This window comes from Aedes albopictus, chromosome 2, assembly GCF_035046485.1.
Source record: "Aedes albopictus strain Foshan chromosome 2, AalbF5, whole genome shotgun sequence".
NCBI lineage: Eukaryota > Metazoa > Arthropoda > Insecta > Diptera > Culicidae > Aedes > Aedes albopictus.
Window position 1 is genome coordinate 267,117,799 of NC_085137.1, and position 24,825 is coordinate 267,142,623.

Here is a 24,825-nt window from a genome sequence, read left to right on the forward strand (position 1 = left end):
TTGATCTGAATTGAAACACTTGAATGCTCCGTCAATTCAAACACTGAATTTAAACACTGAAAAATTGAACTAACACACTAACTGGTCAATGCAAACAAGTAAACTCTCCGGCTGAACTATGCGACTGAACAAACTTTATTGGTGACAAATAGTTTTTATAAACTTAAACTATGCCTTAACCTTGAAAGCATACTCTCACGGTGGTGCTATTCGGCTGATGCAATTTCCCGCACGTAGTCATCATTGGTGCTCTGCTTTCATTTCGAAGAACAATGCTTTCGTTGTCCTCGCTTGTTGATCCATTTGTTGATCCGTTTGCGGTGATGATTCACGGTCACGGTCCTTCTTATGTTGGGATCGATGATTCGATGGTTGGGGAGTTGCGAATGCATAAACAAAGTGTCAATCAATGATGTTGACCATATGGCCTATTAAGTTTCCGTTAAGTCTTGGATGTTTATCCAAACTATTCCGTATGGTGACTTATTTATAGTTTTGTTTACGTACTCTATCCAGATGGCGAAATTACGCATCTGCTGATAATGCAAAAAGGAACTTTGGTTGGTTGTTTAAGATTTGATGTTTGGATACGTAAGCTTTGGTAATGGGTTACATGAATACGTTGTTAACTTCTCCCCCCTTTGAAAAGATTCGTCCCGAATCTTCATTTGAATATTTTCTTCATTTTTAGTGTTACTTGATGATTCTGGGGATTCTTTTACACTATTCATGTTTAATTTTATTGTTGTAGCATTTTTCTTTGATGAGAAAAACATCCAGACTCCTAGACTGCATAATATCATTAATAATAATGTAAATCCACTGATCGTTGTGTTTCTAATGATATTTTGATTAAATTGTATTTCATCGATGTGTTTGCGATTTTTTATGTGAAATTTGTGTAACTGATGAATATCTGGTTGAATTACAAATGTTGTTTCATTTATAAATATTCCAATTGTTGGAATTAGTTTTGTTTCATCATATCCAGCTGTTTTCTTTGAATCATACTTTTTGTTATTGATCAGCACTATACAATCTTCAAAGGTAATCAGATATGTTCCTGATAGTGTTCTATTTGCTGATTTACAAGTAGAGTTGATAGTTATTGGTTGAATAGCATTTATGACAAGCAGCATATTAGTGCTTATTTGTTTAATTTTTATAGGTTCTTTATATTCAGTGTATGCACAGCTAGCATTATGTCCTTGGAGTGTATTATGGATACATTTGTCGTGTGTTATGTTAATTAGCGCATCATAATGACAAATTCGATACTTCTCGATGATTCCGCATTGTTGTTTTGTGGCGAATGTTGATAATCCATTTGTAATGGCGATGTTGTACTCTGATACAATTGTTCGATTGTTGTATGGTATGCTTTCATAATTTATGTAATTATATTCTCCTTTTAAGAATATTGGTGTTTTAACAATAAAAAATATGTGTGAATCTTTATGAAAAATTTCTACATCTAAATATTCATATACCTCATCTATTGTTGAAATGTTTACATTTTGATTCTCAAGTTTTTCTAGGGCAAAATTTGTCTCATTTGGATTTAGGATTGTTTTTGATAGTATACCTAGTTTTGCAAATTGGATTGATTCAAATATGTCTCTCATTTTTCTTTCTAAAGTTTCCATATTAAAAAGTGTATCGTGAATTAGTTGTTTAACATGAAAGTTTCTATTGTGTTCTTCTAGTTCATTAATTTTGGAGAGTTTTCTGAGTATTGTTGATTGATGATTATTAATTTTTTCTATTACTTGATTCATTCGATTTTCAAAGTCCTTATTAATTTCAATTTGCCTCTCATTATTCTTGACGAGTTCATTGATTTTATTTCCGGTCATGTTGAAAGTGTGTTGTATGTCATTCATGTCATTATTGTCCAGATTTCCAGTTATTGATTTTAATAATGTTCCAAGAGGATTGAAAATTCCTCGTTTATTCCTTTTTATTGGTTTCAATTTATAATATAATTCAAAGAGGCTTGACATTCTTGCGTCAAAAACGTCATTGTATTCGGTATAAGAGTCATTTTGTTTGAGAAATTTCAAAGTATGGCTGAATACTTTCATATTTCTTTGAAATTTCTCTGTGTCAATTGAATGAATATGAAGATGATATGAATAAATGATTTTTGCATTTCTTTCTTTGAACGCAATTATTCCTGGGTGCCGTGATAAATCGGTGATGGTTAACATCCCCATGGTAAACGGTATACACCTAAAATAAAAGAAATGTTTATTAATACATTATTTTAGTACTGAGCGAAACATGTTCTATTTTAAGATGTTTCATTTTTGTTTGCGTCATTTTCATTGACGTAGTATCATCATGTGCATTGATGATGTTTCCTTACACCTAAATAAATGAAATAAGAGTTATTATTAAGCATTGTAAATTGGTAAACATAATTTTCATTTTCATTATGGTTTTCTTTTTCTTTTTATTTTTGTTTTATGTAATTTTCGATCTTTTATGTCTTCAAATGTTTTTCTTCTATCTTTTTTAACTAAATTCCTTATATAAGGATCTTTTGTTTTACTCTTTATTCCTTGTCTGGCTACATAAACATCATCATTAGGACTTAAAAGAGGTTCAATTTCACGATCTTTGTTATGGTAACTCAAATCAGAGTTTTGTTTCTTTTTCAATTTAATTATGGCTTCATCATAAATTTTATTTCTGTGGAGTATAATTTCATTGATATTCATTGATCGCTTTTCACCATCTTTAATACCAAAAAAGATTTCAGTAGGTTTCAAATTTGTGGTTGAATGAATTGTTTTATTATAGTGTGCTAATGCAATTCGAAATAATTCTTTCTTAGTGATGTCTTCATATTTATCTTGAATACATCTGTAAATTTCACTTAGTGTTGAATGAAATCTTTCTACGATTCCATTCATTTCACTCTTGTTTGATGCTGTGAAGTACATGTCGGTACCAAGATCTAATAACATTCCTTGGATTTCTGGTGATTTGAATGATGGTTCGTTGTCGCATACAATTAATTTCGGACAACCATATGTTGTTATCATTTTGGTAATGCCATTTCTTATATCTGGTATTGATCTTGATTTTATTGGTATAAGCATGCCAAATTTAGAAAGTTTGTCAACTGCAGAAAGGAAAATATTAGGTTGACAAATAAAAATGTCTATATGAACTATGTCCATAGGTTTTTCAGGAATAGGAGTTTCAGCAAACATAATTTTATAAGGATGTCGTTCATATTTAGCTTTTTGGCATATTTTACATACAAGAATATATTGACGAATAATATTCTTCATGTTAGGAAAATAATAATTTCTCTTAATTTCAGCAAGATTTTCATCTATTCCTCTGTGTGCTCTATTGTGAACAGTATCAATTACTTCATTTTGTTCTTCAGAATATCTTAAATCATTTAAAAGTTTTTGTGAAATAAATATTCTTAATTGTTTGTTTCTGCTAAAATAATTTTTGTAAACTATTTGTAAAGTGTTAATCAAATTTTCGGGACAATAAATGCAATTAACTCGTGAATAATCTAATTTTGTTTTGAAAATTCTTATTAATAATGGAATGCCAAAATGAAATTTTGTAATAGTGTGACGAAACACTTTCGGAAAAACTTGTTCAAAGTTTTCACTCTCATTGTGGTCAATTCTCAAAATTATCTGATTAGAAAAAGCATTTATGGGCTTTTCTGTACATGGAATGAATTCTGAATCATCAGTATCAGCTGAATGTTGTGTAGCTGAATTAGATGATATTTCATTGTCTTCAACACCATCATGGGCATTTATTTCATGTGGAATTCGCGATAGGCCGTCTGCAACAACATTTTGTTTTCCGGCTTTATATTGAATATCATATGAATAATCCATTAAGGCTATCATCCATTTAGCAATTTTGGTTGATGGGTCTTTAAGATTCATAACGCCTGTTAGTGGTTTATGATCTGTAAACAATGTAAATTTCTTGCCGAAAAGGTAGGGTCTAAAATATTTCGTTGCCCAGAAGATAGCAAGCAATTCTTTTTCAATTGTTGAATACTTTTCCTCGTGTTTGTTTAAAGTTCTTGAAGCATACGCTATTGGTCTATCTTTTCCGATGGGTCCCTGTGATAAGACAGCACCAATTGCATATTTCGATGCATCTGTTGTTAAGTTAAATGACTTACTGAAATCAGGATATTGAAGTACTGAAGTACTTGTTAAAATCTGTTTGCATTTTTCAAATGCTTCTATAAATTCTGGAGTGTGAATTATTTTTTCATCTTTCCTTAAGCATTGAGTTAAAGGCTTTGTTAATCGACTAAAATCTTTAATGAATCTTCTATAGTAACCCAAGGTTCCAAGAAATGATTTTATATCTTTTTCTGTCTTTGGGGTAGGCCAATTTTTAATTGCTTCTATTTTATCGGGATTTGGTTTAACACCATCCTCATTAACAATGTGTCCTAAAAATGCAACTTCTTTTTGTAAAAAATCACTTTTATCTAACTGTACTTTCAAATTAGCTTTTTCAAGAGCTTTTAATACCATAGCTAAATTATTATAATGTTCTTGTAGGCCTGAACTATAGACGATAATGTCATCCATATAAACAAGACAGTTTACTCCAATCAAACCTTTAAGAACGGTATTCATAAGCCGTTGAAAAGTTGCTGGAGCATTTTTAAGTCCAAACGGCATTCTTACATATTCATAATGACCGCCGTCTGTTGAAAATGCTGTTTTTGGTATATCTTTATCATTCATTGCAATTTGATGAAAACCTGAAGCAAGGTCTAATGTAGTAAAATACGTACTTCGACCTAATTTATCCAGAATATCTGTAATGTTTGGTATGGGAAATTTATCATCAACTGTTTTTGCATTTAATTTCCTGTAGTCTATAACAATTCGCCATTTTTGCTGACCTGAAGCATCTATTTTCTTGGGAACTACCCATACTGGAGAATTCCATGGAGAATTTGAGGGTCTAATAATTTGCTCTTTTAACATTTTCTGAATTTGATTGCTAACTTCCTCTCTATGGCAATGAGGGTAACGATAACTTTTTTGATATATGGGTAAATCGTCTTTAGTGTAAATTGAATGTTTAACTTCCGTAGTGTTTGATAATGATTCACCTTCAACGTAAAATGCTAATTGATGTTCTGCTATTACATCTAACAATTTTGTTCTTTCCTCAAAATTTAAGTGATCTAGCCTTAATTGATCAATGAGTTTTCTGTATCTATTACTTATAGTGGTAACATTATTGTTATTTATTTCAACTTGCTGAAAATTATTTAATTCTACTTTCAATGGAAAGTCTAATGTGAAATATTGTGATGCAGAGGATCTATTTTCAATTTGTATAAATGCTTTAGACTGATGTGCATGATAAATTCCTGCACATATGAATAAATTTGGTAGAATTTCATAATCATATTCTACAAAAAAGTCTCCATTTTCAGCAGTAGTTGGAACTTCAATAGTACAATTACTTTGAGCAGGGATTTCTATTGAAAGGATTTCTGGATATTTTTTATACAATTTGAAAAGGAAACCTGAAATATTCAGTATGCTGTTCTTTGCATCAATCAATGCTCCTATTTGCTGTAATGTTTCATAGCCAATTAGGCCATCAAAGAATTTATGAAACTCAAACACATGAAATATAAATGAAGATTTACTGATACCAGGGAATGGATTAAAATTGACATAATTGTTTATTACATGCTTACCAGTGATATTTGATATAAATGCTGGAATAGGAAGTTGTTCTGTTCTATTAACTAGTCGAGGACTAAGATAATTTTTGTTAGCTCCGGTATCTATGAGTAACTTTAGGTCAAAACCTTCAAAAGTTCTTAATCTCAAATATGGTATACAATTTAGGTAATCGAATCTTGATTGGGAACCATCCGAAAATTTAAATTATCTACTAAATTTGGTTTTTGATCAGGAGTTTGATTTGAGGTTCCATCAACTGGTTGTTCAATTGTTTTTACAGGTTCGTCATTATTTTGGCATGGAAAAAGATTTTCATATGGATTTTCATTATGATAATAATATTCATAAGGATTATTTTCAATCCAATATTCATCATTATTGTCATAATATGTTTCATATTCCGAAGGGTCTTCAGTATTATGAAGTTCTTCAACATGGAACTTTGGAGGTCCATTTTGTTGGAAAAAATTCCTTCGATTTTGTTGCGGGTAAGGAGGTGGGTACGATGGTTTGGTATTATTGAAATTTGGTCGATTTACATAATTTATTTGTTTTGTTCGTATTGAACGATCTATTTCCATTGGTAAGGGTTTTGGTTGTTGAACTGGGTATGGTTTAGGTGCAAAAACGTTCCTATTGGGTACTGGTAACTTTGGTACATAAGGGTTGAAGAAATTTTTTGCTTGTGGCATAGAAGATTTAAAGTTCATTGGCTTAAAATTCGTGAATGGATTTGAATTATTTTGCCTGGGAGGTGGAGGTAAAAATGGAAAAGATTTTAATCCAGATTTGGATTGAAAATTTCTCTCTTCAATACAAGCATCGAAAGCATCTTTGATTGTTATGGGCTTCCGTGCTCTTACATTACCACCAATTGGTTCTTTCAAACCAGCCAAAAATACCTGAAGGGCATTTTCTTTGTGTGTATCTATCTTATCGGCTCTTACTGTTGGATCATGAATAGAAATATTAGTGTGATTAATCAATAATGACAACAAGTTTTGAACACGTCCGAAAAATTCTTCAATTGTATTGATTTGTTGCAATTGAAATAATTCTCGAGTTAGTGTTACACAATCTCGTTTATCATTATAATATGCAATTAAATTGTCTTTAATATCCTCCCAATTCAATGGAGTTCCGTAAATTTCTAAAATTTGATCGGCTTCGCCAATAATTTTGGCTCTAATAGATTGCAGCCAAATCTTTTGAAAAGGTGTATTATCCAATGCCGTTAAGAAAGGCGTTAGATGTTCCACCGATCGAATAAAGCTATGTAATTTTACAGGATTTCCGTCAAAAGTTGGAAGCTCTCTTATGGCCTGAGGAGTTTGCATAGATTTTAAAACAATTTCAGCTTGCTGAAACATTTGAGCTGTTTCTGCAGCATCAAGTGCCTCTCCATTATGAGCCATTTTGAATTTTACAAGGATTGGAACTAATTCACAAACACTTGATTCAGAATTATTTGTTAAAACAAATTCGTTGTATTTTGAGTTTTATTCAATATGAATTAATAGAGAATTAAAGTATCGGTTACACTATACTGAAGTAGCGTATCAATATTTTCAAAAACAAAATTATTTCTTATTTTCACGTTTTATTTGCTCTTCAATTTTAATTTGAGCCCAACGTTCTGCTTCACGAGCATAAAATTCTTTTTTCTGTTTTTTTAGAAAGATTCGCAGGAGTTTTGCGAATTATTTGTTTATTTCTAATATCTGGAACATAAGCAGGGGCATTCATATTATCCCAGTTTTCATCTTCCATAATAAGTTCACTTTTTCAAAAACTTGCAAAAAAATTTTCAAAAATTTACACTTTCTCTTAACGTGACGCTCACTTTCCCATTATTAATTCACATTACCGTTAAAATTGCTTGTGATGATTGAGTGGTTTCTTTCTTTTTGAAATAAAAATACACTTTTCTTTCCGTCTTAAAAAAATAAAATTCACTTTTCTTTCCTTCTTAAAAATAAATTCACTGTTCTTCTTAAAAAAAAGAATAAATTCACTTTTCTTTCCTTCTTAAAAATAAATTCACTGTCCTTTCTTTATAAAAAAATAAATTCACTTTTCTTTCTTTCTTAAAAATAAATGCACTGTCCTTTCTTTATAAAAAAAAATAAATTCACTTTTCTTTCTTTGTTAGAACAAAAATTAATTCACTTTCATGCATTAAACTAGGTTATTCTTTGGTTACTTTTGTTAAATATTAAATAATTAAAAGTTACTTACAGGAGTAGAAGAAAGGGTCCCATGTTCGTTGGGGTTTCTTCCAATGGTTCGTCGAAGGTGGCAGCTCCAACGTTGACACTTAATTTTCGTTTAAGTTCACTGTTTTTCACTGCTTTTCACCTTTCCGTTCGAGTACCGAAACTGCGCCAGTTATCCGTCCCAAGTTAATTGGGGGACTTTTAAAAAAAGGATAAAAAACTAAAATTTACTGATTGATCTGAATTGAAACACTTGAATGCTCCGTCAATTCAAACACTGAATTTAAACACTGAAAAATTGAACTAACACACTAACTGGTCAATGCAAACAAGTAAACTCTCCGGCTGAACTATGCGACTGAACAAACTTTATTGGTGACAAATAGTTTTTATAAACTTAAACTATGCCTTAACCTTGAAAGCATACTCTCACGGTGGTGCTATTCGGCTGATGCAATTTCCCGCACGTAGTCATCATTGGTGCTCTGCTTTCATTTCGAAGAACAATGCTTTCGTTGTCCTCGCTTGTTGATCCATTTGTTGATCCGTTTGCGGTGATGATTCACGGTCACGGTCCTTCTTATGTTGGGATCGATGATTCGATGGTTGGGGAGTTGCGAATGCATAAACAAAGTGTCAATCAATGATGTTGACCATATGGCCTATTAAGTTTCCGTTAAGTCTTGGATGTTTATCCAAACTATTCCGTATGGTGACTTATTTATAGTTTTGTTTACGTACTCTATCCAGATGGCGAAATTACGCATCTGCTGATAATGCAAAAAGGAACTTTGGTTGGTTGTTTAAGATTTGATGTTTGGATACGTAAGCTTTGGTAATGGGTTACATGAATACGTTGTTAACTTATATATATATATATATATATATATATATATATATATATATATATATATATATATATATTTATATATATATATATATATATATATATATATATATATATATATATATATATATATGTATATATATATATATATATATATATATATATATATAGATTCGGTAGAGAGAGCTCTAAAAACATCTGTGGAAGTGCGAACAGAATAGTAAGAGGAGGTTCAGATTCTGATAAAGTTGGTTTAGCACGCCAGAAAATGTCAAAGAAGAGCTTATATTTTTTATAATTTTAGTAGTTGAAAAAAATCGAATATTGTTTAATCGATTATTTAAGAATAAATGGACATCCCTACCATGCAATGACAGCTTGACATAATAAACGTCATTTTGATAGCGCATGCATTTAGTGTGTAGTAGTACCTCTTCTTCCGCTAGTGGCAACACATTCATTAAAAAGGAAACGCCAAGAAATCGTAAGAGTGACCTATATTCTTAATATAGTATATTTGATGGAATTCCTATCGCGACTCACCCTGGCGTAGAAATCGTCGCTTGCCAAATAAACGTAAAGGGTAAAGAACTTTGCGTAGCTTCCGTTTAAATACCTCCAAGAATTTCAATTGACCGCCGACATTGATTGATTGATTTGTCTTTATTAGAGAGACTTTCAGCCCTTGGCTGGTTCGTCTCTTAACCCCGCCGACATCTTTGGAATGCAGTTTCTTAACTATCACATCCAGTTTTAATTCTGGGTGATATGAAGGCACATGGCACTTGGTGGGGCGAACCATATGATGATCACAGGGCGGCCATTTTCTATGATTTATGCGACGATTTAACCTGAACGTTCTAAATACAGGTGAAGTGACACGTATTGCATCTGACGGCAAAGAAAGTCGTCTTGACCTATCACTGGGATCAAGTCCACTATCATTCGATTGCTCCTGGAAGGTCATCGAAGATCCTCATAGTAGTGACCACTTGCCCATTATAACCACTATCAAACATAATAGTGAAAGGTCAGACCAACCAATTCAGATTTCAATTATTGACCTCACTAGGAATATCGATTGGCAACAATTCGCAGCAGCGGTATCCTTTGGAGTTGAATGATTCAATCCACTCCCACCTTTGGATGAGTATCGATTCCTGTCTGAACTGATTTACACGAGTGCACTAGAATCACAAAAAAGGCGTGTTCCAAGTGCAACCTTCAAAAGAAGACCAGCCACACTAGGCTGAGATGATGATTGTACCCAGTTATATCATAAAAAATCTAATGCTTTCAAAGCTTTTCGTAGGCATGGTACTTCAGATCTTTATCAAGAGTACGCTAAGCTTGAAAGACAGCTGAAAAACCCACTGAAAGCAAAAAAGCGTAGTTATTGGCGACATTTCATTGAGGATCTCTCAAGAGAAACTTCGATGACAACGCTTTGGAGAGTGGCTCGCAACATGCGAAACCTCTCATCCTCTAATGAGAGTGACGAATACTCCAATCGCTGGATATTCAACTTCGCAAAAAAGGTCTGCCCAGACTCGGTCCCAGCTGAACCGCTCTCTTGGGAAACTTCCTCAGGAGACGGCTCTCTGGACAGACCATTCTCCATGCTGGAGTTCTCTATGGCTCTTCTTTCATCAAACAATTCAGCTCCGGGACGCGATATGATAAAGTTCAATCTTCTGAAGAATCTCCCAGATATCGCAAAATGACGATTACTGGACCTGTTCTACTCATTAATGGAGAACAACATCGTTCCGCGTGAATGGAGACAGGTCAAAGCAATAGCTATTCAAAAGCCTGGTAAACCAGCGTCTGATCATAATTCATACCGCCCAATTGCTATGTTATCATGTTTAAGGAAATTGTTGGAAAAAATGATCTTATCACGACTCAATCTTTGGGTCGAATCGAATAACTTGCTCTCAAATACACAATTCGGGTTTCGCAAGGGTAAAGGAACAAACGATTTTCTAGCGTTGCTTTCATCAGATATTCAACTGGCCTTGCAAAATTCCCTAAATAATCTGTCCGGCTGGGCAATAGGTTTGGGGATCGAGTTTGCTCCGCAAAAAACTCAATTGGTTTTTTTTTTCTTGAAAGCGAAATCCAGCCCAATTGAAACTTAAGCTTTTGGGAGCATAAATCGACCAGTCTTTAACTTCGCAATACCTTGGGGTCTGGTTTGATTCACTCAAACCTAATAAAGTTGGAACGAATTCAATACCGTTGTTTGCATATTGCTCTCGGCTGTCTCTCTCTAAGGTTACTTATCAAGTGTGGAGTGAGTAACACACTTGTTATTGAAAACATCGAAGAAATTCTCAGTCTGAACACTCAGTCAAAATTCATGAGAACTTAACTGTTCTACATTTCGTCCGACATAAGCCTACCAAGTTATAACCCTCCTCATGTACACTTCACTAATGACAGTTCCTCTGTTAAATACGATCTGTCCCTGAAACAAGCTATTCATGAAATACCAGATCAACTTCGAAGTATATCTATACCTCGCATTTTTTACGAAAAGTACCAAAATGTCAATTCTTGTAAGAGATTCTTCACTGATGGATCTCGCATTAATGGATCCACTGGTTTCGGTGTCTTTAGTCAAAATTTCACCGCCTTCCGCAAACTTCAGGAACCTTATTCGGTTTATGTTGCTGAGCTGGCAGCAATCAACTTCGCCTTGGGGATGATTTCCAACATGCCCGTAGACCATTTCTTCATCTTCTCGGATAGCCTTAGTTCGATTGAGGCACTCCGATCGATGAAACCTGTAAAACTTCCATCTTACTTTCTTACAAAAATAAGGGAGCAGATGGGTGCACAAGATTACCTTTGTATGGGTCCCCTCGCATTGCTCAATTTATGGCAATGAGAAGGCGGACTCTCTCGCAAAGGTGGGCGTACAGGAAGATGAGATCTATGATAGAAGAATCTCACATGATGAATGTTTCCATTTTGTTCGCCAGAGTTCTCTTCAAAGTTGGCAAAATGATTGGCGAGATGGCCAGCTGGGACGGTGGTTATTGACCTCGCAGCACCAAATCGGAGTTCGCCAGTTGGACTAGCGAAGCGAAGTTTTCAGCGAACTTTCTGTCATTCCTCATCCGACCCGACATGCATCCCTGATGTTTTCGTTTTCAGTCCGACATCGTGTCGACAATCACGGCTTTATCCCACCTGGGCGTCTGTCAGTGCGAGCGCGCCAAATTTTGCGTGAGTGAGCATGTGGTGTTGGTGGTTAAGGTGAAACGGTACGCTAGCCGCTGTTAATAAGACAAATTGTTTTGGTAATGTCGATCGTCTTTTTTTTTTTTTAGCGAAAACGCAAACCGAAAAGTATTCATTTACTAAAAACAGTAAGCGCACGGCTACAATAAAATGGCAAGTCCGGAATGTAGTGTGAAATTGGTTTTTGTTTTCACAACGGAAAAATGTGTCTGAGTACCATGGTGAGCTCGTCTCATCTCACCTCAAGTTCGCTAGTAATGAAGTGAAGTTTGAGCGATGCTCATTCTTCGGTTTTCTTCCAAATTCACAATACATTAGGTTACATTCCATTATTCCTAATGTTTCTTTGCGAGTGTGGTGGTATGGTTTGGACGTACACTGTGGTGCATAATTGATGAAACATTTTATACTTTGTATACACAAAATTCAGCATATTTGTAGTTCCGTGTCAGAAATTGAGCTCAATCTAACAAAGCAAACCATAGTTACAGCATCTTAAACTTGGCCATTTTGTATGAAAATCGGCGTTTGTCCGATCAATTATGCACCACAGTGTAAGTCGCAATTTCATTCGCGTGATGTCAAGACTTATGTCCAACCATTACTCGCTAGACGCGCATTTACACAGGATAAACCTCGCGTTGAGCAATGTTTGTACTAAGTGCGGTTCCGGTTATGATGGCATCGACCACGTAGTTTGGCAATGCCCGGATAATGACGCCTCCAGAGCTGAGACGAGACTCGCGAAGAGGAAAAAAAAGCAACGTCAAATGCAGCCCAACTGAGCTGTCAGTTATAGCCCGTTTGATTACGTTACCTAAAACGAGGAAAGTATTGCTATCCGAGATAAATTCTGAAGCCAATATTCACTCCGAGCAGCATTTTCTTCTCCTGTACTGTCAAAAATAAATTGAAAACAAAATATTCCAATGATTACTTTGCTTGGCGATTGTTGACGATGCAAAATTTCACCAAAACATGATTTTGTGCGTGAATGGGATTCAGTCACACTGCATGTGAGGTGATGCGGTCACGTACGTGTTTGAACCACCAGCCCAAAACATAATGTCAACACAGATAGGAAGAAGAAAAAAATAACAAAGTGAAGAAAAAGAAGACCGTCTTCGCGAGTCTCGTCTCCGCTCCAGAGCACTACTTTTGGATACCCTTGAGGCCCGAGGTAGACAACCCTTTGTTCTTGTGAGAGATGTGTTGGGGACCCGCAATGTCACATATATGGGATGTATTTTCGACTTTCTTCGCTCTGCTGGTATAAAAGTTTAATTCGCTTGTGATTTCTGTAACCGTTTGGTTACAAATTGTAGGTTTTTGTTTTGATTTGTTATGTTATGTGTCGGACCCTTCACGTTTCTTGTGTAAAAACAGCAGAGATACCACAGAAGTGAAAGGGTCATGTGCCGTTGTAAATGTGATGTCGGCTACTAATTACTGATGTAACATGGCTGATAAGATGAGTGGCAGCGAGATTGCTTACAATGACGGAAGTTGGGAAAATTAGACGGCCATTGCCAAAACTTGCCTCCAATCTGTATCAGGCGTCCGTGTACATAAGACGTGATATTCTAACAGTGCAGTGGTTGAAATTCGGTGAACGAAGACCCCCCCCCCCTTTTTCTAGCAGGAGCTAGGGTTTTATTTCTGGGGATAATACCGTTCAGGTAAATAAGTACCCTGCACTTAATATAAAAATGTTTGGTAAAAGGTACCGTCCATTAGGACCTCTTTCGTTGGACCTAAAATAGGTCTCCACCGTCTAGCACACGGCTCGGCCCGTGGAACCGGGAACGGTTCCCGCGCCTCACCGTAAAAGATCGTGAGTCCTTATAGGAGGACGAATAGCTCGGGCCGAAGACCCTAAACGTTAAGGAGCTTTCCCCTCTCGGCCGTCCAAGGTGGTTAGTCCACGGCCGGCCGATTGCGTCCAAGAGGGAAGACGCCTGCATTCCCCCCAGCAACGCCCGCTGGTCCCGCCGGCTGAGTACCGGCCCCGCTCGCCTTGCCATCCGGCGAGAATTCCGGCCGCACAGCTCGACAGGAGTCGCTGTGTCGGCCATCGACACCACCTTCAAGCAGCAGCGGTATGTACCGGTACCACCGAACATAGAATAGGTCACACTTTAACAAATTTACACTAATTTATTACACAGAACAACACGCACACTTAACAATTAGGAACTTTTAATAAATTGCGTAAGAAATGTGAAAGTTCTCTGTGTTTAGTGTTTTTGTATCGCGAAAGTGCCCTTGATTACCTAGTAGCTAGCCGACCCTGGGATTGCCAGAGAGTCTCTTGTGTCTTGAGTCGGCCCGGCACTGTTATATTGACGATTAGTTTCATTTCTTCTCCAGTTTTATTTTCTCTGTTTTGCCCTCTATGTGTTACCAAGCTGCTCCTAGCCATCCGGAAGACCGAGTCCCACAACAAGTTGGTACAAGCACCACAAGGCACCGAATATGCTAGCAAGATGCGATTCACCCCCGGATGAGCTGCAGTGAAACCTTTGGCCCAATCCTTACCCTGTCCATCCCTCAAAATGTGACCTTCTAACCTCGAGCTGCCACGAGTACCCTGGCTTCACCCCATTACTAACAGATATCATGAAAAAGTTATTACTCTGTATAATGTATACTATTTAGTACAAAAAAAGATCTTCGGCTCCGCAAAGCGTTATACGCGATTGTTCCCCAAATAAATGAACTAGATAAAAAAAATGTTTCAGATTATGCCGAGACATTGTAAAGTCAATCATTTCGCAATGTTCATTACAGAATGTAATCCGTTCGATTATGACAAGTTTTAAAAAGTGTTCGATTACGAAGACGGCGTGTGGGCGCATAGAAATTGAATTTAGATAAAAATTTCAGATGAAATAATTCGTTGCGAAATAATATCATTTACAAATGAGATCATGGTGATCTCATGACGCTCTTTTAATGTCTGAATGTTCATGAGCATGCAGCGTGCTTCATATGATGGAAGAGGAAATACTGTCCAACCTAGTTTCCGAAAAGCATATAATAGAAATTGTTTCTGATTCTATCCTGTCGATATGCGTTATTCTGAAAGGGGACCAGACAACGCTGCAATATTCCAGAATTGACCTAACATAAGAAATACATAGAGTTTTTATTGTATTGTAGCTGAAGCGTTTTATAAACCCAAGCATGTTATTTGCTCTATGGATGATCGTGTTGTAATGGTCTGTGAAAGATAGTTTAGAATCCAAAATAACTCCTAAATCCCTAACTCTTCCACATTTTTCTACTGTTTGATTTCCTAGAGTAATTGAGCTAGTAGGTCTACCTAATATTCTGCAAAAAGATATCAAATTACACTTCTTAACATTCAGTTGTAATAAGCTTTTTGAACACCATGTGTGGAATATGCGAATTTCATTCTGAAATTGTTATATACGCGTAAATGTACGGTTTCTTAAGGAGGAAATAATAAGTCCGTTCTGGTTCGTGGTTTATAAACATCTCATATATTTCTCATATAACAATTGTTGAGAAGCCTTGATCTCTAGTGTCTCTTCTAGAGCTCTGAGTACCCTCTTAAGGGTAGCGTGTATTTATGGAATATGTATGGAGTCACAACAACTCCTTTTTCCTTAAGATAATGTATTAACATAATAAAAGGTATTGTAAGCTATGCTACTGAGATATTACTAATTTTGATCGGAAAGCAAATTTCAATTTGCGATAACACATTAGAGCAAAGTGATTAACAGTTTACTACGCAATTTACCACTACTTTACATGATCCTTTGTTTCCACCAGATTTTTTTTTCTCATTCGATTATGTAAAAGACACTTATAGGTATTCTCTTTCCCAAATTAAAAAAAATAAATTATTGTCGTCGCGGTTGAAACCCGAAGTTCCCCCACACCCGACAATCGAATTTTCTCAAAATCCATACGAGAAACCTAACGTCGGACGTAGTGCGCTGGACAGCGGACCTGGCCCTCTATCCAGCGCACTGTGACCGACGTACGTCCGACACACGGTTTAGGAGAAAACTCGATTTTCGCGTGTCAAAAAATCCGATTTTCAACTGCATGAACAATAAATAAAATACAAAATCGTCAAAATTAAAAAAAAAAAAACATAAAAAATAAATCGAATACATTACATAAGATTTTTGCTTTTCTTAAAAATCTCAAATTAGTTCAAAATAAGCACAATACACTAACGCAAACAAACAAACAAAATGCGTTCAATATAAAAGGGTCATATCACGGTGTACTTAAAAAATGCGATTTTCGAAAAAAAAAACTAAACCAGCCCTGGCACACTACACGCTAACGCCGCTCAGCACAAAAGTGCATAATTTCCAGACTACACCAAAAATGTGTAACCCTTGCACATTCACAAAATCAGCTCCTGTGTCCGCAAAATCGTTAAATTCGCAAAAATTTTTGTACAGCAATCTAGCTAGGTTTACTAGTGACCTTGGAAAACAAAAAAAATATCAACATTTCGCATCTAGACGAGTGTACGAGCTGTTTTTGAAAATGTGTAACTGCAACACATTTTTGTGTGGTCTGGAAATTATGCACTTATGAGTAGGGCTTACACATTTTAGTGCTGAGCGGTTTTACTGTGTAAAACACTCACTGTTGCATTGTATTGAAGCCGAGCCAAATCGCAAACTTCAGCGAACAGGACATCACTCTTTCACAAGCTCATCGATGGTCCAGTTATCCTCCTTCATATCCTCCATGGTACGGTGGCTTAATGTTGCCGGTGGTGTCTCCAGATGAAAAAGGACGATGGGAACAAATACACAAGCCGACGACGGTCGTAACAGTGATAAAAAATAATGCAATTTTTCACTTGCATTCGTCCGGGGTAACTGAAGAAACCGAAGTTGACTCACACAGCCAAGCTAGAAAAATGTGGTCTGGTTCCCCTTTACTGTCACTGTGTTGGTTGCTCTCTTCGCAGGGAGTACATTGTCACGACTGTCCTATCACCCTGTGAGTTCTGGGGGATGGTAACATAAGGCTGAATTTCATAAGGCTGAATGCACATAAGGCTGAATACAAAAGGCTGAAACTGTGGATATGTAACAAAAGGCTGAAATTTCAAAAGGCTGAAACGACAAAAGGCTGAAACATGGCATATTCCAAAACTTGAAATATGCATAATAATGAACTCTATAGAATCTGAGCTGAGGATTTAATGATTTAAAAGATGGTATTACACAAAGTATTATATTTTCCGGAATACTATTCCCCGGAGTGGCATTTGCCGAAATGTCGTTTCCGTTGGTGCTGTGTCATTATGCCGAAGGATATCAGGCCTCAAATGCCACTAAGGCGAATGGGTTATAATGATTTTAATGCTAAGGAGGTTTACTAGGCATCCTAGTTGAATGGTTAAATTATGATCTATGCATTTACCTCGAAAGAACAGCCTTTCTAAAAAAGCTGGAAAAATCTCTGATGGAAGAGTAAATATTGTGGCCGCAAATAGTATAGTATGACGACCAAGCGGAAAGGTTTGATGATAATATCTGCATACTAATAACTCTCCCGTGAGTGATTTTTCCTTCTATTAAAAATAGGCTGTTCTTTTGAGGTATTTGCATATATTCAGTGTTGGCATTCTTACCAATGTGTAAAATGCAGCGAGCTTCTGCGTGCCCATATTACTTAAAAACGATTCATCGGAGATTTCCTCTTCTGTTGAACATAGGCTGGCCTTACTGTGTTTGAATGTTATAGCTGCATCTTTTTTTTATCAAAGGTTTTCCTTCTTTTAAAATGTTGAAAGAACCATAATTTAAGTTCAGGATGCTGCTTACTTTTTACCAGATATTTCTCCTTCTTATAAAATAGGCTATTCTTTCGAGCAGTATTGTATTCGAACAGAACGTGAGCCAAAAATGAACTGAGCACTTTAAATTTTTTGGTCGACAAAGCATTGAACTTGCCTGTCAGAGCTTTTGCTGCTTAAGAGCGCCCGCTCGGTTCCCATTCGACTCTGAATTCACATGCGCTTATCTTCATTAAATCCTATGTGTCTTCTGTCCTAGGACTAGAACCTTGTGCCGCATCTACATGTTTGGTCGTTATTATGTTATGTCACAGGGTAATGCATCATAGATCCTTTGGTACGACATTGTGGTCTCGGATATTGAAATACAGCTCCAGGAATTTAGATTTTTTCAAACACACGATGGTCGGACTGGTTCACTCTTCAATAAAAGAAGATTGAATTAGCCCAAAAGATTGCCAAAATTGAAATGGCGCAAATATATGACCATTTTAGTATCACAGATACCAGGGTAACATGTTAGTCAGTGTGGTAATCCCAATTGGTATTCTCGAATATGTATATGAAATACGCAAGTACTTTTACGAACAACTCAAATCATGTGTTTATTATCTCTCTACTCACATCACGCTCCCGAACGTTGACAGTTCTCGCCAGGCCCGCACTCCCCATAATTAAGTATATTTATCCAGGGTTGGTCCAAGGCACCACATCTCCCCTTTTAACAAAATAAGAAATCAAAGCTGGTAATCAATAAATTTCGATGGCAACTTCCTGGCACGCTGTTTCCTCTCAGGAGACTGGTTAGGCGATTTCCTGGCAAGTACCTGGACAGGCGGCTCCTCTGCCTCGAATCCTGCGAAATCCTCTTCTGAAGTGTCATCCTCTGCTTCCTGGAAATCTGTACATCCAGCAACCCCAATTTGTTCAGTATCCACTGGGGCAGCTGAGAGCGTTTGAGTATTCTCAGGAATCCTTTTCAAATGTGCCACATTCCGGTCGTACGATCTACCATTTTCCGGATCCTCAATCGTCACTCGCGGTCCCGAACGGTCAATCACCTTGAATTCCTTCGAGCCGAATGTCGTTTGGAGTTTGTTCCCTGGCAGAAGATTTTTCATCAACACCTTATCCCCAAGATCAATGGATGAACTCCTTGCTCCTCTGCGCGAATCTTCATTCTCCTTCCCCTTTTGTTTCTGCAATCGGTCTCTGTCTGCCACTTCAGATGTTGTTGGAGTTGTTTCGATATCCTGCAAAGTTGGAATTTTTGATCTAATTGTTCTGCCGTGCATGAGCTCCGAAGGTGTGCGTCCTGTGGTGGAATGCGGAGTGGTGTAGTACATCACCAGATAATCTTGAAGGTCCTGATGCCAATCTCTTCCGAGCGCATTGCTGATTTGCAGTCGTTTAAGCAGAGACCTATTCTGCCTTTCGACCAAACCATTCTCCTGTGGCCAATATGGAGTCGAGTGGTTCAAATGGATACCGTGTTTGCGATTGTATTCCTCCAGTTCAAGTCCCACGAATTGTTTCGCGTTGTCTAAAGTAATTGTTCGCGGGTAGCCCAAACGAGTAAAGATGGTGTTGAGCCGGTTAACAGTTTCCTTGGCGGTAATCTTATTCATTACTTCCACTTCTTTGTAACGGCTATAATAATCGATGACCACCAAAAGGTACACTCCGCTCGGCATTGGTCCCAGAAAGTCAATCGCTATGTCAACCCAAGGTTTACTTGGCATTGATCGTCGGGACATTGGTTCAGGTTTGGTTGGCAGAGACACTAAACGGCATCCTTCACAATGCGTAACTCGATTCGTGACCTCGCGATCCATTCCGGGCCACCAAACCCGGTCTCTGAGACGCCGTTTCATGACCGACTCGCCCGGATGGCCTTCGTGAGCTAGATCTAACATCCTTGAGCGGAGCTTCAACGGTACAACCAATTTATCACCGCGAACCAGCAACTCTCCCACCAATCCTAACTCACTTTTGAACGGTACGTATGGTTTGACCTCCAGCTCGTCCCAAGATCCTGACTGCAGACACCGCTTTACTGCTACCAATGTCGCATCGCCTTCCATCGACTCCTCTAGCTCCTGAACATCGATTGCTGCCGACTCCATAACTGCCAGCACCATAAACTTGTTTTCGGCATCAAATTCTTCGATGGTGTCATCAACAACTAGTCGAGACAGCGGATCTGCAATATTGCTTGAGCCTTTGCGATACTTTACAGTGAACGAGAAGGATTGCAAGCGAAGCACCCATCGCTCTATTCTGGAACAAGGTCTGGAAGATGGTTTAAATATCGCTTCGAGCGGCTTGTGATCCGTTTCCAGTTCGAAGGTACGGCCAAGTAAATAGCAAGAAAAACGCTCAACTGCCCAAACCAATGCGAGAGCCTCCTTCTCAGTTTGGCAGTATCTGCGTTCAGTTGGTGTAAGGCTTTTGCTTGCATAGGATATTGGGCGAGGGGCGTCATCGGTAGAATCTTCGAACTGGATCAGAACGGCACCGAGAGCCACTGGGGAGGCATCAGCAATTACACGCGTCCGTAGGGAGTTATCAAAAAATCGCGGTAGCTTGACATTTGCAATCATACACTTCAGCTTATCGAAAGCTTGTTGTTGATCGCTTCCCCATTCAAATTTCACTCCAGAGTGTGTAAGTTCTCGTAGAGGCGCAGTCGTGGTAGCAAGATCCGGTAGGAAACGTCCTACATAGGTCACGAGTCCAAGGAAGCTTCTTAATTCCTCCTGACTACTAGGTGGGCGGAATTTTGTTAGTGCTTCGATTTTGTTATTCGAAGGCTGAATACCGTCGGACGAGATCGTGTGACCCAAAAAATCCAACGATGTCACCTTGAATACACATTTGTCCTTGTTCAACAGTACCCCGTATTCACGTAGCGTGCCGAGAACGATCCTCAGCGCTTCATCGTGTTCTTCTTCCGTTCTTGTGAATATCATGATGTCATCAATGAAATTGACAGCGAACTTACTACAGCGGCTGAGAATCTGCTCGAGGATACGTTGAAATATCTCTGGTGCTATGACTATTCCGTACATGAGGCGTTTATACCGAAATAACCCCATGTGGGTGATGAAGGTGGTTATGAAGCGGCTTTTCTCATCCAGTTCAACTTGATGAAAAGCCTCTTTTATGTCCAGCCTACTGAAAAATTTAGCTGAAGCAAATCGCGGAAGGAAATCCTCAATCGTTGGCATCATATGTCGCTCTCGGAGAATAGCAGAATTTGCCCTACGCATATCTACACACAGGCGCAAATCTCCGTTGTCTTTCACCACCGTGACTAACGGAGACACCCATTGGCACCCACCTTCAACCCGCTCTATAATGTCATTCGCCAGCAAAGAATTCAATTTCTCTTCTATCCTGGACGTGAGTGCAATTGGTGGTCGTCGAGGATGCTGACAAACCGGTGAAACCGAATGATCAATGGGAATACTAACCTTTACCCCTTTGATCTTGGGAAACGGGTGCTTTGCGGTGACCTCTAGCATGGACACTCCGTGGGAACTAGGCAAACCAACAAATAACACCCCTAAGTCGGTGGCAGTTGTCCGGCCCAACAAACATTGCTGCCCACCTTTCACTACGTAAAAGGTAGTGTCCTGAAATTAAATTCTTATTGGAATAGAATCAATCACAGTAACAGAATTTTTTTTACCTTCTCGTAAACATGATTCGCATCTTCGATTTCCACCAGTGTTTGAAACTTGCCCAATATTGTTAACGGTTGTGCTTGATCACCGTACGGTAGAAAAACCTCGTCACACTCCTTCTGTTGATTCCAGACTTTAGCACTGTTTGCTTTCAGATATTCCCATGATTTTTCATCGATTATGTTCTTTTTGCACCCCGAGTCAACTAAAACTTGCAACAATACTCCCCCGACTTTCAGCCATAGCAGTTCGTCCCCGTCGCTAATGCGAAATATGAAATTCTTGTCGAAACCTGGGTCCGAACAAACATTCTCTTTTCGATCATCATCACGTGTGCGTACCTCGACCTCCCGAACACGTTCTGGCTGAAACCGCTTGCCGCCGCGGGTGGGTCCATCGTATTTACGTTTAACGGGAAAATTCGTGCGGCACTGGGTGGCGAAATGCCCAACTCGCTTACATTTGTTGCACTCTTTCCCTTTTGCTGGACAGGAAACATCCGTCCCGTAGTGCCCTCTGCGTCCACATCGCGTGCATTCCTTTGGATTGAATTGCTGAATTCTGCTCACACCACTGGACGATTCGTAACCGTGGTTCGTGGCCGCTGGGAAACTTTCCGAGCCGGTTGTTGGAATACTCATGGACCGGGCTTGCTGCTTCACGGACTCGTATGTTGATACAATTTTGGTCACTTCATCCAAGCTCAAGGAATCACGTTGGAGCAGTTGCTCTTTAAGCTCACTTGGTGCGAAAAGGATCACTTTGTCAATCACACTGATTGATCTACTCTCTGCCGCCGATTTTCCAAAATCACATTTATTCGCCTGGTCTTGGCAGCGCAGCATAAATTTTTCGAGGCTTTCTTCGGAACTGGGCTTCAAAAGCCAAAACCGATTCCGTTCGAAGGTATCGTGCTGTTTAGGTGAAAAATACGAGTCCAGTTTCTCAATCGCAACCGCATATGGATCGATGGTTTTTTCGGTGTCCTCGCTTACGTCAGCACCCGGTATTGATGCAAACACCTCTTGGAGGTCAGGTCCGCCTTTCGCCAGCAAAATATCCCGAATACGCGTTTTGTCAGTTTCCTTCGTAGCGGATATTATGTAGCCGAAATTCCTCTTATATTTGACCCATTCGTCGCGAATGACGTTCCGCGGTAGGGATTTGAACTTAAACTGCGGAATATCCCACTTCTCCATCGTCAGTCGTAAAATCCTAAAAGGATCCAATTACTGTAGTAATGTGTATTACAAATTTCCAAATTAACTTACCAGTCAATCAGTTTGTTGTCAATTTTGCTACTTCCGAAGTTCTCTCGCCCCCGGACATCTACCTTCCTTGCAGATTCCGAATTGGAGCCGCCACCTCGCAATGGCTTCGTTAATCGACTCACCAGAGCCTCTACCCCCTGGTAGATAGTTTCGCTTTCGAGCCGCTAATTTCGAATGGCTTTCAAACCCGCTGACTAGCAGCTGCCACTCACCGGTGACTTTGTTTCCGCTGTTTACAACAGCTACTGCGCTTTGACAGTATCGAATCACGCTGTTTCAGTTTCAGCCGCTACGCTTCGGTAGCTTGAACCCGCTGCTCATTTAGCAGCTACTACTGGCGTAGTTTAGTTTATCTGGGAATCAAACAAGGACATAACCTCAACTTAATGACAAAAACAAAGAATCTTTTTTTTCATGTTTTAGCATTTGTTTACTCTTACCTTTTACCTCCTTCTGAAGAATATTCTCCTCCGTCGCCAAATGTGATAATCCCAATTGGTATTCTCGAATATGTATATGAAATACGCAAGTACTTTTACGAACAACTCAAATCATGTGTTTATTATCTCTCTACTCACATCACGCTCCCGAACGTTGACAGTTCTCGCCAGGCCCGCACTCCCCATAATTAAGTATATTTATTCAGGGTTGGTCCAAGGCACCACAGTCAGCATGCTACGGGTTCAGTCCTATCCAGTTCATGCCGCGTTCAATTTGCATGTTCTGTTCAAATATACATATATTTAATCGCAGTTTGCCGAATATGAACTTCAATGCAAATTGAACGCGTTCACACTGCAGTGCTGCAATTCGGTTCTGAATTCTTATGCGCACAACATCGGGGGAAATAGTTTCTGTCGATATGTGATACTAAATAAACTTGTTTAGTCACCCGGAGTTCCTTGAGAAACTTAATCAGGAATGGCCAACTGATGGACCGATGATCAGACTCTATTGGTTTAGGCTATTTTATGATTTTAGATAATTCATGCCAATAACTCCGTTACTGTATTGTATTAAATCATATGATTGGAAATCCGGATTTTCCCAAACCCATGTTGACCAGACTGGTACGCTCAGATATGGTTCCAATAGCAGAAGAATTTCTGAACCTAGCTGAGCTCATTCAAAATGTTTGAAATCTGAAGAAACATGGTGGAGGTATGGCCATTTTAGTTTCGCGGATTTCGCTAGTGTTCAATTTAGAGCCCGCAAGCGTTATAAATTTAGAACTGAACAAAGTTCAAACATTTTTGAGCAACAGTTAGGTACAATAGTTTTTGCATCAACTACCGCTTATTACCCGAATTACCCGAACAATTCGGCATTAACATGTCTAAAGGGTCTAACTCGTTTTGTAAACAAACATTGTTTCTGTCGCTGTAGGGCTTATCTCGATCCACCCACGCATCTGGGGGCCGTTATCAGAAAGAACGAAGATAGATCTTTCTGATAACGGCCCCCAAATGCATGGGTGGATCGAGATAGACCCTACAGCGACAGAAACAATGTTTGTTTACAAAACGAGTTAGACCCTTTAGACATGTTAATGCAGAATTGTTTACATCTAAGACTCATTCAACTTAGTTTTCGAGTTGACACACATAATGCTTCAAACGAGTGGAAATAAATTGTTGGCGAAATCCTTTGTCAATTTGAGCGAAAATAGTTTAGTATTAACGGGACTTTGACCGATATGATACTGAAGAAAGTACAATAACTTAGACATTATGATACCGAAATCCATAAGATTATGTTCCACTTGAATGTCTTTTCATCAGTTAGAGTTAGCTCACGTGACCAGATGTCCATTCGATGAATAGTCAAATCGATTGAATGTCATATACTTCCTCTTCCGTAAAATGGGTTTTGACCAAATGACCGTTTGACCAAATGTACTTTTGAGCAAAGATTCTTTTGTTTCCTATGATCATTTTCAAGTCGAGTAAAATGTTTATCAAAGACCAATAGATTAGCCATAAATGTCCAAAATGTCATTTCATTCGATTCTCTACAACTTTCAAAACTTT

General features: G+C 38.2%; 2 protein-coding genes and 2 long non-coding RNA genes across 11 annotated transcripts in view; 1 reads left to right on the forward strand and 3 right to left on the reverse strand.

The window, feature by feature from the left end:
• The window catches only part of LOC109402988 (uncharacterized), a 56,792-nt gene extending 47,962 nt beyond the window's left edge, over positions 1-8,830 (reverse strand). Inside the window, exon 1 of the long non-coding RNA XR_009998200.1 lies at positions 7,959-8,830. This is a non-coding gene — a long non-coding RNA (uncharacterized LOC109402988). The remainder of the gene's footprint in view (positions 1-7,958) is intronic.
• Positions 1-24,825, forward strand: part of LOC109402987 (liprin-alpha-1) — a 545,355-nt gene that overhangs the window by 200,698 nt on the left and 319,832 nt on the right. The gene's annotated exons all lie outside the window — the stretch shown is intronic.
• The window catches only part of LOC134288983 (uncharacterized), a 487,443-nt gene that overhangs the window by 143,811 nt on the left and 318,807 nt on the right, over positions 1-24,825 (reverse strand). The window lies entirely within an intron of this gene.
• LOC134288074 (uncharacterized protein K02A2.6-like) lies at positions 10,945-24,210 on the reverse strand. Of its 2 annotated transcripts, XM_062851763.1 has the most exons (3): positions 23,236-24,210; positions 21,530-23,148; positions 10,945-21,473 (listed from the first exon to the last, which is right to left on the reverse strand). In XM_062851763.1, the coding sequence occupies exons 2-3, from the start codon at positions 22,721-22,723 to the stop codon at positions 18,573-18,575; spliced, it is 4,095 nt and encodes a 1,364-aa protein (XP_062707747.1). In that variant the 5' UTR covers positions 22,724-23,148; positions 23,236-24,210; the 3' UTR covers positions 10,945-18,572. The 2 variants fall into 2 exon arrangements, with proteins under 2 accessions (XP_062707747.1, XP_062707746.1); XM_062851762.1 differs by having other exon boundaries at positions 21,530-24,210.